The 13,326-nt window shown below is 44.5% G+C and overlaps 1 protein-coding gene across 8 annotated transcripts in view; it reads right to left on the bottom strand.

Moving 5' to 3' along the window:
• The window catches only part of ARID1B (AT-rich interaction domain 1B), a 437,415-nt gene extending 428,965 nt beyond the window's left edge, over window positions 1-8,450 (bottom strand). For 6 of the 8 annotated variants that reach the window (XM_027601115.2, XM_027601112.2, XM_027601114.2 and 3 more), the window contains exon 1: window positions 6,279-8,114. In XM_027601115.2, the coding sequence (XP_027456916.2) occupies window positions 6,279-8,114 (1,836 nt within the window). Of the gene's footprint in view, window positions 1-6,278; window positions 8,115-8,170 lie in introns of those variants that run through there. The other 2 variants (XM_027601119.2, XM_027601117.2) reach the window with 2 other exon arrangements.
• Between the last annotated feature and the right edge of the window lie 4,876 nt (window positions 8,451-13,326).

The following is a 13,326-nucleotide window of genomic DNA, read 5'->3' on the forward strand; positions in this document are numbered from 1 at the left end:
ATGTCCTATTATTTAACCAAGTACCAGGTTTCTCTCAACAAAGTATTCCAAACCTTTAAACAGAAAGTCTTCAAAAAGCTGCTTTTAAACTTTTAATGATCTGACAATGAACAACTAACCTACACAAAACATATTTCCAAGCAGACCAAACCTGGGAAGAAGATCACCCCCAAGTTAGAACTGGGAGGAAGGAGTGGGGTGCGCGCACACACACGCGCAGACACGAACACACAGCATGAGCACTGCTAGGGAATATCTGAGGAAGGACTTACTAACAAACTATGAAGCAGCAAGATCGATGGCTCTAAAAAGATTATTTTGCTTACAATACACATTAATAAATAATATGAAGGCTTGACATGAAACTTTTTATTTCAGTTGGGAAGATGAAAAGTTCTAGAAATGGATGGGGTGATGGCTGCACAACAATGTGAGTGGACTTCATGGCACTGAACGGTACCCCTAAAAATGGTTAAAACAGTAAATTTTATGTTATGTATATTTTATCACAATAAAAAAATACATACATACAATTTTTTAGCCTCCCATGTTCTTGAAAATGTGGTCTAGGATTTTCTTCTGGATTTCATCAAATATGGCTTCCCTTCCAGAGTCACCTAATAAGTAATGACTTGTCTGATTCTCAAGTTTCATCTTTCATCAAGGCCCAAATGAGATGCTGAGAAGAGCATCCTCCAGAAGATGGTGAGCAGAAGCTGAATCTCGTTCAGTTCAAAAGGACTGCCTTGCTATGACAGATCTAGTCCAGATTCTGCTGCCACCTACCTAAAATTAGAGTGTCTATTGGTAAACCGGATACGCTTAACATTTTAGAGCTTTGGTCTCTTTCCGAGCAATAAATATCATTCAAGGAACAAATTAATTTCATCATTAGTTCATCTGTCAAACTCAGTAGCCTTCTAATATTCTTGGCACTGATCCATTCAGAAGTGGGTTTGAAAACTGCCTACTGGATCCTATTCAAATAAGTAAATCTAAGGAAATAGTTTGCTTAGAATTACTCCAAGTTAAAGTCTTTGAAAACAACATGTTTGCTGAAAACTTACTGTAGAAGCACTTATTTTATTTAAAGTCACTCAGTCACTCAATTAGGGTGAATTAAGTTAAAACTACAGTATGCGTATACCAACAATTCCATTCATTCCTATCTTAGCATAAGGCAAAATAAGTGGATACTTAATACCTCAGTACCAATATCTGTATCATTTTATTTCCATCAAAATTCTAAGAGAAAAAAGTCACTAAAGTATACAAAGTTTTTAGATCAAAATTAATTCACTCAATCACCCAATTAAACCAAAAAGAGCCACTTAGTCTTGTATAAATAGCCTCAAAACTGTAAAAAGCTATATTGTGTGACAGTTCTACATCTATGATATATATATACACATCCCTGGGGGATAAGCAGTTGTGCCTGGTACTTACTTCTCCCTGCAGACACATGGAGAAGTCAAATAGGGATCCCTCAGGTTCAAGCACATGCGCACGCACACACGCACGCACGCACACAGCAAGTACGTGGCTCTACTCTACATATCCACAGAGAATCTGCACACATCTCCTGATGAAGAAAAACACCTCAGAAAAGGCCAGAGAGACCAACTACTATCCAGTTCTAAAGAGGCCTAGGACGTGGCAGCGGCCGGTAAGTACAAAATTTTGTAACATGCATTTTGAAAATCTAATTACTGCAAAAAAAAAAAAAAAAAAGGAATTTGAGTTTTATTAACATTCCTTGTGAGCCTCCATAAATCTGTTCTTAAGTGATACACAACAGTTCTTTCAAATATAAATATAAGCCTCAAATTTACAAATCTACACATGGGCCAAAATGAAAGTGACACAAGTGAATTATTAGCTCCTTTTCCTCAATGATGGATCAAAGTACACAGATCCTTTAACTGAGTAGTGTCATTCTTGTAGTGAGAAAAACCTCTAAATTTAGGGCACTGGGCAAAAGCTGGTATAGTTCCCAGTGCATTACATCCAAAATTTACATGTCCAAATCAGTCTTCAAAATAAATAAAATTTCAGAGACTCCTCTAACAAATTTTAAATCAAACCACTCTCTTCCTATGAGAACAGGGTATAAGTAAGCAAAACGATCATCTTTTCAGTTTGCCTGTCATATTGGTATTTATCCTACAGAAATAAGTAAGTTCCTATTATATCAGAAGCCGTTTTTTAAAGATACACTGTGCCCCAAATTATAAAATAATAAAGTCCGTTAATAAGAAATAGAACTGAAAACTCAACCCCATTCTCTTACACCTGTTTTGAAATGTGTGTCTGATAAAATTACCAAATGAACTTATGAGTCTTCCTCCATACAGTCTTACATTTTCAGAATTGGTCCTCAAACCAGAATTAATACTATTTTTATACCAGAGTGAAGATGTTATTCTCTCAATCCTAATGAAAGAACATGATAGTTAGAGGGAAAGTACATTAGTGTAAGTGTCTAAGGGTGACTTGGATTATTTCCATCTCCACAACACACTTGTGATATTTCTGATACAATATGATGCCGGGAAAAATGGAACAAGGAGAAAAAGCGCCGCCAAAAATTCATTCCTAAATATAGATAAAAAGCAAAACCAAAGAAAAAAGGGGTTTAAGGTTTCTCACTATAGGCCCAAGGTAAGAATATGATGTTCCCTGGAACATACTTATCAATTTTGTGTTTAAATATAAACATAAACTGAAGTGATAGCTGTCTTAAAGAGTAGTGATCTTTAAAAAAAAAAGTCAAAAGTAAGTACACAGAAATGAGGATATCCAAAGAAAACAATCTTAAGCCATGTATTTCATTCCAGGTAACCTAGGAAAGGAAAGCAGAAGACTCTAAACATTTTTGTTATATTTTCTTTGCTTTTGTTTTGTTGTTGTTTTTTTTTTTAATGATAGGCCTTTTCTATAACCACAGTTGCCAATTCCACCTTCTCTGACGACAGAGCAGCTGGCCAGCCAGCCATATCTCAGCAAATATATCAGTTTAGGGCACAATAATTTCTTTACAAGATTTAAAACATAAGATAGGGTAAAATTTCATTGGGGGGGAAGTGGGGAATGATGTTATGCTATAATGTATCTTATACAAATTTTAAGGTAATCAGGAACCAGTCTGTAACTTCCTGCTTTGTAAGCCAGCTAGTCACTTCTTTTAATGGTAAATAAGGCTCTTTTTATTACATTGTATTATATTCTATAAAACTAAGGTAAAAATAGGATTAATGGAATTCAGCACAAATGTGGACATTATAAAATCTTGGTTACGTGAGTAGACCTCAGTACTCCTTTTGAGACTACTCTATCTTAGAAAAAGCCAGTAACAAACTGTATCATAAAATGGCTTATTTCATTTTTTAAAAAGACCCCCCAATACAATATACACATATATTTTGTTTCCAATTATAAAAACATTTGCCACCCAATATACACCATTCCTAAAATCAAAAATGAAACTAAATATGCTAAAGCCACAAGAAAATTTCATCATTTAACAACGTGGTTTAATAGTACTTTATGGCCTATAATTACACAGTATATTAGAATTTTGGACAAATACCTATTTCTTATCATAATCATCATAACAAATACTAAATAAAAACCAGCCTTCCAAAAAGGAAAAATTATAAAAAAGATACATTCCACACATTAAACGGCAAAGTCCCCAAAAGAAATCTGTGAATCTAGGTCATATGCCCAGCATTTTTCTTCCCCCTCAAAAATAAAAAAGCTATTCCCAAGGGTCACAATGAGGACATAATGGATTCACTCTCAATCCAAGAAAACAAAATACTTAAAATGATTGGTACCGTTAAGAAATAATACTGTAAAGTAACAAGGACCTCCATCTGCCTCTATCATCCTTCCATTCTAGTTTAACAAAGATGTGAATTTTAAACTATCCCTTTAAAAGCAAGCTGACAAAGTAAATCTTTTTAAAATTAATTACATGGGTTTATTTACACAAGACTTCTCTGTGTTTTTACTTGTGTGAATCAAAGATAAAAACTGAAATCACATTATTTTCTATCAAGAGTAGGAAAATATATTTTCATTAAAAGTAAAACTCCAGTAACTACAGATTTGAAAGCAGTGGACACTAATGTCCTCAGCTAGGGATTCACAGGATTATCTGTTAAATTCAGTCCTGTATTCATTCTCACACGTCTCTCCTCTAAGATATGGTAATTATTAAAATACATCTTCCTAAAATAAATAAGTTGAGTAAAAACATATATTACAACCACTGTTAATTCCTTTCTAACAAATTAGAATTTTAAAAACTTTCACAGCATTTAAGATGTCTACGAGAGAAAGATTATTTGGAAGAAGCACAGCCTTGCATGTGACAGTTTCCTTAATACATGTGTAAGCACTTCAAAGAAGGCTCACATCACTGAACCTAACAAAATCATCAAACAGAAAAAAAAATTCCTAGAGCATTTCTGTATTTCCAAATCAGAAGCAAAAATAAAATAATTTTTAGTATTTCACAAGATTATCCATTTTTTCCCTTTGACTGTTGTCTACAAAATTAGTTTCCTCACTTCGCGATTTTTTAAATAATACGTCAACTTAACTACAATTCCTCATCCACAAACATCTTTAAACGAAGATGTTAAACGAATTGTTAAAACACATGTTACTAAAAAAATATAGCTTTAATCTTGTTATACAGCTAATTAATTATCACTGGAAGATACTGTTGCACCTCAGAACCTGGAAATTTTTAACGTTATAATTTTTAAACTACGTGTGCTGACAATTCATTTTTGGCACAGTTTAATCTTGTAAAGGGCACTTTCAGAAAAGCCTTACAAATCCAAAAATTGGTAAAATTCTTGGTTTAATTATTTTCAATTGCCATATCCTCATCCTACAATCAAGGTCCGTGATATATGCAGTGTCCACGTTAAGACTGTCAAAGATCTGGATTTTTGTAAATGCCCACCGTACTGGACACCAGCATAACGATTTTAGTATTTAATCCTCTTATTAATAACTATGATTCATAATAACTTAAGCTTTAAATAATATTCAACCTTACATCTGCTTGTAATAGAGCTCAGTTATTATTTGTGGCAAGAATTTTTGTGACTGTACTGCTCAGCACTTCTATTTACATCAGCAGTGCTAAATGCCCAATGGTGAGAGAGGAGCCAATCAGATGGCAGATTAGATGTCAACTCAGAGGCAGCTGTCTGGAGACTATTACAGCCAGTTTACCTCCACAATTCAAATTCCAAACCTTGCAAAGGAGATCAAGTCAGTCTTTAGGCTCAGCCTACGAGCAAGAAACAGCAAGAGTGCAGGACACTTCCTAATAACGCTGTAGGACCTGGGCGACAGCAAATTAAAGAAAATCCAAATAAATCCGATCCAAAAAGATCAATTTTCACTGGCCTGCTATTTTCCTGGACCTGCTGAATAAAATGTATGCCTGATCCATGATCAAAATAAGTTCAATTTAACCGGAACGCGTTCCATTAACATAGTCTATCTGTTGAAGGTGACTCCTTTCAAGCAGCCTGTAAGCCAAATAATGGATTTCCTGGCTATTCTCAGGAATGAATCGATTTATTTTAGAATATTTTACCTCCACGTCGTTGTAAATTGGGGTATTATTTTTCCTACGAAGCATTCCAACTCACAGTTCGCATCGAGTATATCTGAATAGCCGGGCAAAACTACGAAAAACACACTCGGTTGCCACAAAGCTGAACCTATCTTTCCTGCCTTCACCTTGCAGGCTAAGAGGGAACGCGGTGTGGCTGGAGGGAGGACAAAGTTCCTCATTCTTTTCCCAGTTAAAGCTTATTGTTGGCGCTAACCGAGAAGACGGAGTCAACATTCCTCCCCAGACCGTACCGGCCCGGAGCGCCGATTTTGTTACAAAAGCCGCCCGAGCCGTCCCCAGCGCCCACACCGCTTCCTCGCGGCGCAGTCCCCGGCCCCGGACGCGCGGCTCCGCGCCCGGGGTGGGGTGGCGAGGCGGGGGTGCTCGGCGGCCGGCCATCCCAGCGCGCGTCCCGGCCCTCGGCGCGACCCTCTCCCCAGGCCCCCGGGCCCCGCGCCCTCCCCAGCCTCCGAGGGAGGCAGCCACGAGTTAAAATGGCTTTGGGCGCCTCGCCCCCGCCTCCCCCCCGGCAGAAGACGCAGAAAAAGTACGCGGAAAGAAAGAAACTAGGGCTCGAGGCGCGCGGCGAGGCCGCCGCGGCGGAAGCAGGCCCGACCGGCGCGGGGGTTACCTGGGATCTGCCCATGGTCGGGCCGGGGGTGCCGGGGCTCATCGCCGGGTGGCTCCTTTGTTGCGCGGCCGCCCAGGCCGGGCTGGCAGCGGCGTACTGGGCGCCCATGTCCTTGCCCAAGCCCATGCCCGCGGCCGCCTGCTGGCCGCCCGCCGCCGCCCCCGCCGCCGCCGCCGCCGCCTGGGACTGGGGCTGCGACGGCGGCGGCGGCGGCGCGCTGGGGCTGCTGTAGTCGGGGTAGCTGCCGCCGTAGCTCCTCATCATGGGGCTGGGCGAGGTGAGCAGCTGGTTGAGGGTCGGGGTGGCCCCCGACGGGTGCTGGTTCTGCCCGGCGAAGCGCTGGAAGCCCCCAGCCGCCGCGCCGGCGGCCGCCTTGCTGAGGCTCGCGGCCCCGCCGCCCCCGGGGCCCATCATCATGCCGCCGCCCTGCTGCCGGGGGGAGCTCAGCACCCCGTACCCCGAGGACGAGCCCCCATAGCCGCCGCCGCCGCCGCCGCCGCCGCCGCCTCCTGCTGCTGCTGCCGCCGCCGCGGCCGCCGCCGCCACAGCTCCCGCTCCTGCTCCTCCTCCTCCTCCTCCTCCTCCGCTGCCTCCTCCTCCTCCTCCGCCGCCGCCGCCGCCGCCGCCGCCGCCGCCCGCGCTGGGCCGGCTGTAGCCCGGATAATGGTTGTACTGGCTGTTGGGGTACCCTTCGTGGGAGTTCTGCAGGGGGTCCATGCTGTTCGGGGCTCCGGCGGCGGCTGAGGCGGAGTGCATCATCCCCATCCCGGGGCTTTGTTGTCCGCCATGTTGATCAAAGCAAGGCCCAGTGCGGCCGCCTGGGCCGCCGCTAGCAGGGGCAGCGCTGCCATAGTAATTATTAAACTCCGAGACGGCCGCCGGGCCGCCGCCGCCGCCGCCGCCGCCGCCACCACCGCCACCGCCACCGCCGCCGCCGCCGCCGCCGCCCCCGGGCACGGCGACCGGCGGCTGCTGCGCGCCCAGGGCGCCCAGGCCCGGGTGCTCGAACCGGCCGCCCGCCGGCTCCCCCATCTTGGGCGGCGCGTCGTCCTCGTCGCCCGGCTTGCTCAGCAGAGGCTGGCCCGGAGGGTCGGCCTGGCCGCCCGCGGCACTGTCCTTGGCGCCTCCATGTTGCGGCTGCTCCATGTCGGGACCGGGCTGAGCCGCGCCGCCGCCCGCGCCGCCGAGGCTGTTGTTGTTGGAAATGGGATGTTGCTGCTGCTGCTGCTGCTGCTGCTGTTGCTGCTGCTGCTGCTGCTGCTGCTGGAACTGGTTTAGCTGCTGCTGTAGTGCGTGGTGGTGGTGGTGGAGGTGGTGGGCATGGTGGTGGTGGTGGTGGGCATGGTGGTGGTGGTGGTGCTGCTGGTGGGGCGGTGCGGCGGGGGCTTCGCCAACGGTTTTCAGTTTGTGGTTGGGGAGCAGCCCCGTCTCCATGGCCGAGCCCGGGCCCGACGAGGAGGAAGAGGAGGACGCCGCCGCCGCGGAGGAGGAGGAGGACAGCGCGGCGGCGCTTCCACCCTCCTTGAGAGCCGCCTCGGAGCCGCCGCTCTTGGCGCTGTTAGTGCTGGCGGCGGCTGAGGCCGCCGTGCTCGCGTTATGGGCCATGTTCAGTTCGTGACGGGGGTGCAGGGGGTGGTGGTGCACATTATTCAGGCCGCCGCCGTCGCCGCCGCCCCCCAGCATGGGTCCCGGTGCCGCCGCCGCCGCGCCGCGCGCCCCCGCCTCCAGGTCCCGGGCCCCGGGCGCCGGCCGCGGCCCGGGGGGCGCCCGCCGCTCGCCGCTGCCCGCCCGCGCCCGCGCCGCCGCCGCCGCCGCCGCTGCTGCCCGCGCGGCCATGATCGCCGCGGCGTGGCGAGGCCGGGCGGGGGGCGGGGGGAGACAATAAAACCCACTTTTTAGTCAGCGGCCCCTCCTGTGCGCATCCACACGCCCCGACGGGAATCGAGCGAGCCCCCTCCCCCTCCACAGGCCCCGCCGGAGCCGAACCGGGAGTCACGCCTTACGGTCTGGGCCTGTTCCCGCTGTGTGATTTCATGGTGAAAGTTTTTAGTTCAGGTTTAAATGAAACTTTTCTCTTTTCCTTTCTGACCCGGATATGGGTAAATACACGACTGACTGAGCCTGTCGGGCCCAGCATGGCATGAGAGGGAGCCGAGCGAGCCCGAGCAACTATTATCCACTTCTCTCTGATTACTCGTGTGCACTCGCAAAACGCGGACTGGACTCGGCGCGGGCCGCCGCCCGCCGCCCGCCGCCCGCCGCCCGCCGGGCCCTGCGCCCGCCGCCACCGCCCGCCCGGCCGGGCGCAGCCTCGCGGGCACCCGGCGGCCCCGGGCCGGGGGCTCGGGCCGGCTCCGCAGGCGCCCGGAGCGCGGCGGCGTGGGGCTACGCGAGGCCGCACTTTCCCCTCGTGCCTCGTCTCCTTGCCAACCGGCCGTTCGCGTGTTTGTTTTCACGTCTAAAAGGAACGATACAAAGGTGGAAAACGAGTCTGACGAGCAGACAAAAGAGGGAGAAGGGCAGGGGAACAAAGTTGTCCGTTGGCCTCAAAGGTTTGGAGGAGCCGACGGAGAAAGAAAATATTTGGGCAATCTGTGCAAAAGCACTGCCTCTCCCAGGAGTTATGTAATTTTTCAGAAAGTTGGCCTCTCTGCCTTGATTTGGGGCCATCAGCGTAATTCCCACAACTTCTTCAAACTGCGAAATTAGGAAAGAGTTTAAGGGAAGGTTAGCCGCCTTCAGGCAGTGCGGTGCCCTGTACACAGCAAGTACTCAATAAGTGCTGAGACTGACTGCACCTGCCCCAAAGATGATGTTTATATAACTTTTTTTAAGACACCTCATATATGCGTGTAGGCTTATCAATGAAAACGCAAAAGCATTCCCAAAGGAGCATTTTTCTTACAATGCTCTTGTCCTCTCTCTAAAGGGAAAGTCTGCAAATAAGTAGACTGGTGTGTTATGCTCCAGCTTGCACATGGAAATGTAACTATTGGTGCCATAATAGTGACAGCTGAAGTTTATCTCATGTCTTCATAAATCTATACGACGCCTTTCATCATATTTCAGAGGTTAATGTGCACAATTAACCCTCTTGATATGAGTTCGTTTCTAACCAATGTGAAACAAAACTAAAAAGAAATCCATATTTAATAAACAAGACCAATAGTCATGTAAGTTGGTCGAATCTGATCTTAGAGCAGAAATGTTTCAGACTTTGTTCTTTAAAATACTCTGTTTTGTCACTTCATGGTGTTTTAAATGTTTTTATTATTGTTAATTTGTCACCTAGTAACCTGAATATCTTCAAGCAGGTTTTCTTAACCTAAGCAATGCCTCACTTGTACTAATATGGAACTCGTTTTCATGGAGAGAAAGCATTTGAAACTGGAACTTTCAAGAGGTCACACTAGCTGAAATAATATATAGGATTTTAGTGGGACATAGTTTTCTAAAATCATTTCATTCTTCAGCTTTTTTTGTAAAGATGAGTTTATTTTCACTGCAGTGATTATTTTTATTTGCTTGAGCAAGTGCAAATATGTTAATGACTAAATAGAAAAAGATAGGTGGGAAAAACTGGTGACTAATTGGTGGGGGAGGGGAATCAGGTGCACACCCAAGGGTCATCATAGAGTGTACAGACAACAAATTGCAATTCTATGCAAACAACTGGAAAACAGGGGTTGTATCATTGTGTGTAAGAGAGAATTACAGAACTGTAAGATGAATTCATGCCAAACCATTCATCAGTTTTTGCCAAGAGAATACTACATCTTTGTTAGTGTGCCTTTTTGACATTTTCTCCTGGATTTTCTCCCTTTATGCATTCAAATACATACTAATTATACGCAGTACACCACAAAAGTTGAATTTTTGAAGTTTTTCATATGCAAATATAAATATATGTCCGTTTTGTGTGTTTACACATATATTCTAAAATCAATTACATATTTATGCTTTTAGATATTTAGACCCAAACTAAATATGTACATATAACCATAAGAAAGCATTTTTCCAAACTGATGAAATATGTCAAAGTCAATTTAAGCAGGTGTAGCTATAGCTTGTGGCTTATTTTCACAACTAACCCTGAAAGGGAAAATGAGTCACCAAGTTCAGCTCTGGCCCTTTTCTTAAAAATATTTTTCATATACAAAAATCATGGAACTAAAGGTATAGAAAGTCAAAATCTCTTTTAATCCCATTTGTTTGAGCAAGTCAACTACAAGATTGGAACCAAGAGGCTCTGAAATAGAGGCCCCCAGCACAATGAAATCAGCCTGCTATAAAAGGCGACACATGCCAGTTTCTCCTCCCCAATGGCAGATGCCACACCCTAAAGCAGACAGAAGGCACTGCAGTCTGAAGGAGAAGCACAACACAAAGCCGGCAGGACTTGGTTTTGTCTTTTAAACCACAGAGAATGCTGAAATACCTTCTTGAAAGCATCCTTGCCGAAGACAAGTAGCAGGCTCCTATTCATTCGGCTTACAGTTTTTAAACACACCTTCTCAAGAAAACAAAATAAAAGCCTCTCAGAGTTTCATGTAAAAATCCATGACTTAATAGACAAAAACAGCAATTGTCAGGGGTCTGTTCGAAAGTGATGAAACAGGTCCCCGTTTCACAAAAGCACAATTTGAACCATAGATGATAGTTCTCTTGTATCCACTTGCCTCAATTATCCTATATGGCAACACTACATTATTGTTTCCTTTTGATGAAATGAGGTACTAGAAATTAACAGGTACATTTTTTCCTAATGTACATCTCTTGCCTAATTTCAAACAATAATGACAACTTTAATAAGTCACTCTAACCATAAAGTGACAGAGCTGAAGTCCCCCAAGCTGGGGAATGGCCACCAGGCCCCTGCGGCCAACCTCCCACCCACAGGTTGCCCTGTGCCCTCATGTTTAGCCAGGAGATTACCCATTATTTTCTTAAACACTCCTCTTTGGCTACAAAAAAGGATTGATTTGTTTGGGGCTTTTGGGGGGGTACTATATGAAAATACTAATATTTAAATACTGCTCCTTTTGAAGAAGTTTTAGGGCCCCGAATAAAAGACTCTTCAACTTGCCCACTTAAAGAGGATTGAGCCATATGGTAGTTGAAGAATGCCACAGCTCTGTTCTTTTTGCCTCACCGTAGCCCATCATTCTGTTTGCTTTCAGATTAAGTCCCTTTTTACTCTTCTGGTTATTTATTTGATAACTGAAACTATCACGACTCACTAACCATCATATTTCTCAGTATTCTTCATGTAATTTGGAAGCAATTTAGAATAAAGCCCTGTCAAGGGTTTACAAATAAGAACTATTAAAGAATAAGGCTTTGGATACTTGCTTTCCTTTTAAATTTATGAGAAATGTGATGAATGGAGCTAATGGGATTTCCCTACTGATCTCGGGCAGGGACGTTAAAAAGCACTGAACAATTGTCCTTTTCACTTCTCTGATTTAGACGTTAGCAGTGAATAACTGAGTAAACGCAAGATATGGGACATAGCATCTGATTTGAAAACAACTATGCAAATTAACAGTGGTCCATAAGTTTAAGAGGCAAACAGGTGGGATTTGAAAAAAATCTAGGCAAAAATAATTTAAATAAATTTGGGGACTCTGACGAATAATAGCACTATTGTACTTAGTAAGAATATTATAGCACGGATAATCAACCTGGATGGGAATAAATTACACTTACTTATCAAACAAATATATCTCGAGTCTACTTTGTGACATTGCTTTGAGAATAAAAAGATAATTATTATCTTGATCTTGTCCTCAATAGGGGAGATAAACAATTACCTTAGAACATACTCGGGGCTGCCCTGAAACGTCATAGAGGGTTTGGCCAATAAAGAAGCAAGCTCAGACTTCCCCACCCAACAACATTCCCTGCAGCTATGCCTTGTTGGCAGCCACCGACCAGGCACGGCTCCCTAATCCTCAGTCTGCCACAGCTCTGGCGTGACACTGGGAACCCACCACTGTTGGGGCTACACTTCCAGAACCTTAAGTCAAATTTACCATTAGGCTACTACAATTTCTCTCAAGGGTCCCTAGAAACATAGTAACATCGGTGAAATATATGAAGAAACACCCTATTACATTTTAGAACATTGTACTTTTTATCTTCTATTTGACCATCCACCTTTTGAATGGTGTGTAATAAATATTTTTTATTACAGCCTAGTTTAGAAATTTTCTATAACTTTTAGATAAATATGTGTGTGATGACATTTCTTTAGTTTTATTCCCATCAAAGTCTTTTACTCGGCACCTACCGGTGCGTTTCGGACTCCAGGATCATGACCTGAGCCGAAGGCAGTTGCTTAACCAACTGAGCCACCCAGGCGCCCTCCTTCTGCGAATATGTCATGTAGTATAATCATCTGTATGGCTTCTATCACTGATAACCCTGCTATGTGGATAAGGACACTTTATAGATAGCTCCACTCTAGTTCCTCATTAAGTAACTGCTTGGGAAGTAAACCTATTTGAAGTCATGTATAATAATCAAGAATACAAAGGGAAGTCATTTGGAGAGCAAAACACCTCAATTTTCTGGAAAGATTTTAGTGACTTATCTGAGGCCCTTCTGGGTCTTTCTCATGTGTGATTAATTGCTTCATAGTACACATAAACTTCTAAAATAAGACTACTCTTCAAGCACAATAAATTCCAAACAACTCATGTGCATTAATGTAGTGCCCATGTGATTATTTTTTAAAGATTTTATTTATTTATTTGGGGGGGGCAAGCAAACTCCTTGCTGAGTTCAGGGCCCCATGCAGGCTCGATCCTGCGATCCCCAGATCATGACCTGAGCAAAAACCGAGAGTCGGACACTCAACCGACTGAGCCACCCACGCGCCCCAGTGCATATGTGATTTTTATTTTACCCTGTTTATATTCAATTGCTTTGTCCCTAATCCATTAAGACAATCAGTGGGCACCTTTAAGGGTAAATTATTGACAGTGGCCTGATTGTTCTGGTAAGGGACAAAGGACTTGGTTTTGTGCTTTCTTTCACAAAATGA

This window comes from Zalophus californianus, chromosome 7, assembly GCF_009762305.2.
Source record: "Zalophus californianus isolate mZalCal1 chromosome 7, mZalCal1.pri.v2, whole genome shotgun sequence".
Taxonomy (NCBI): domain Eukaryota; kingdom Metazoa; phylum Chordata; class Mammalia; order Carnivora; family Otariidae; genus Zalophus; species Zalophus californianus.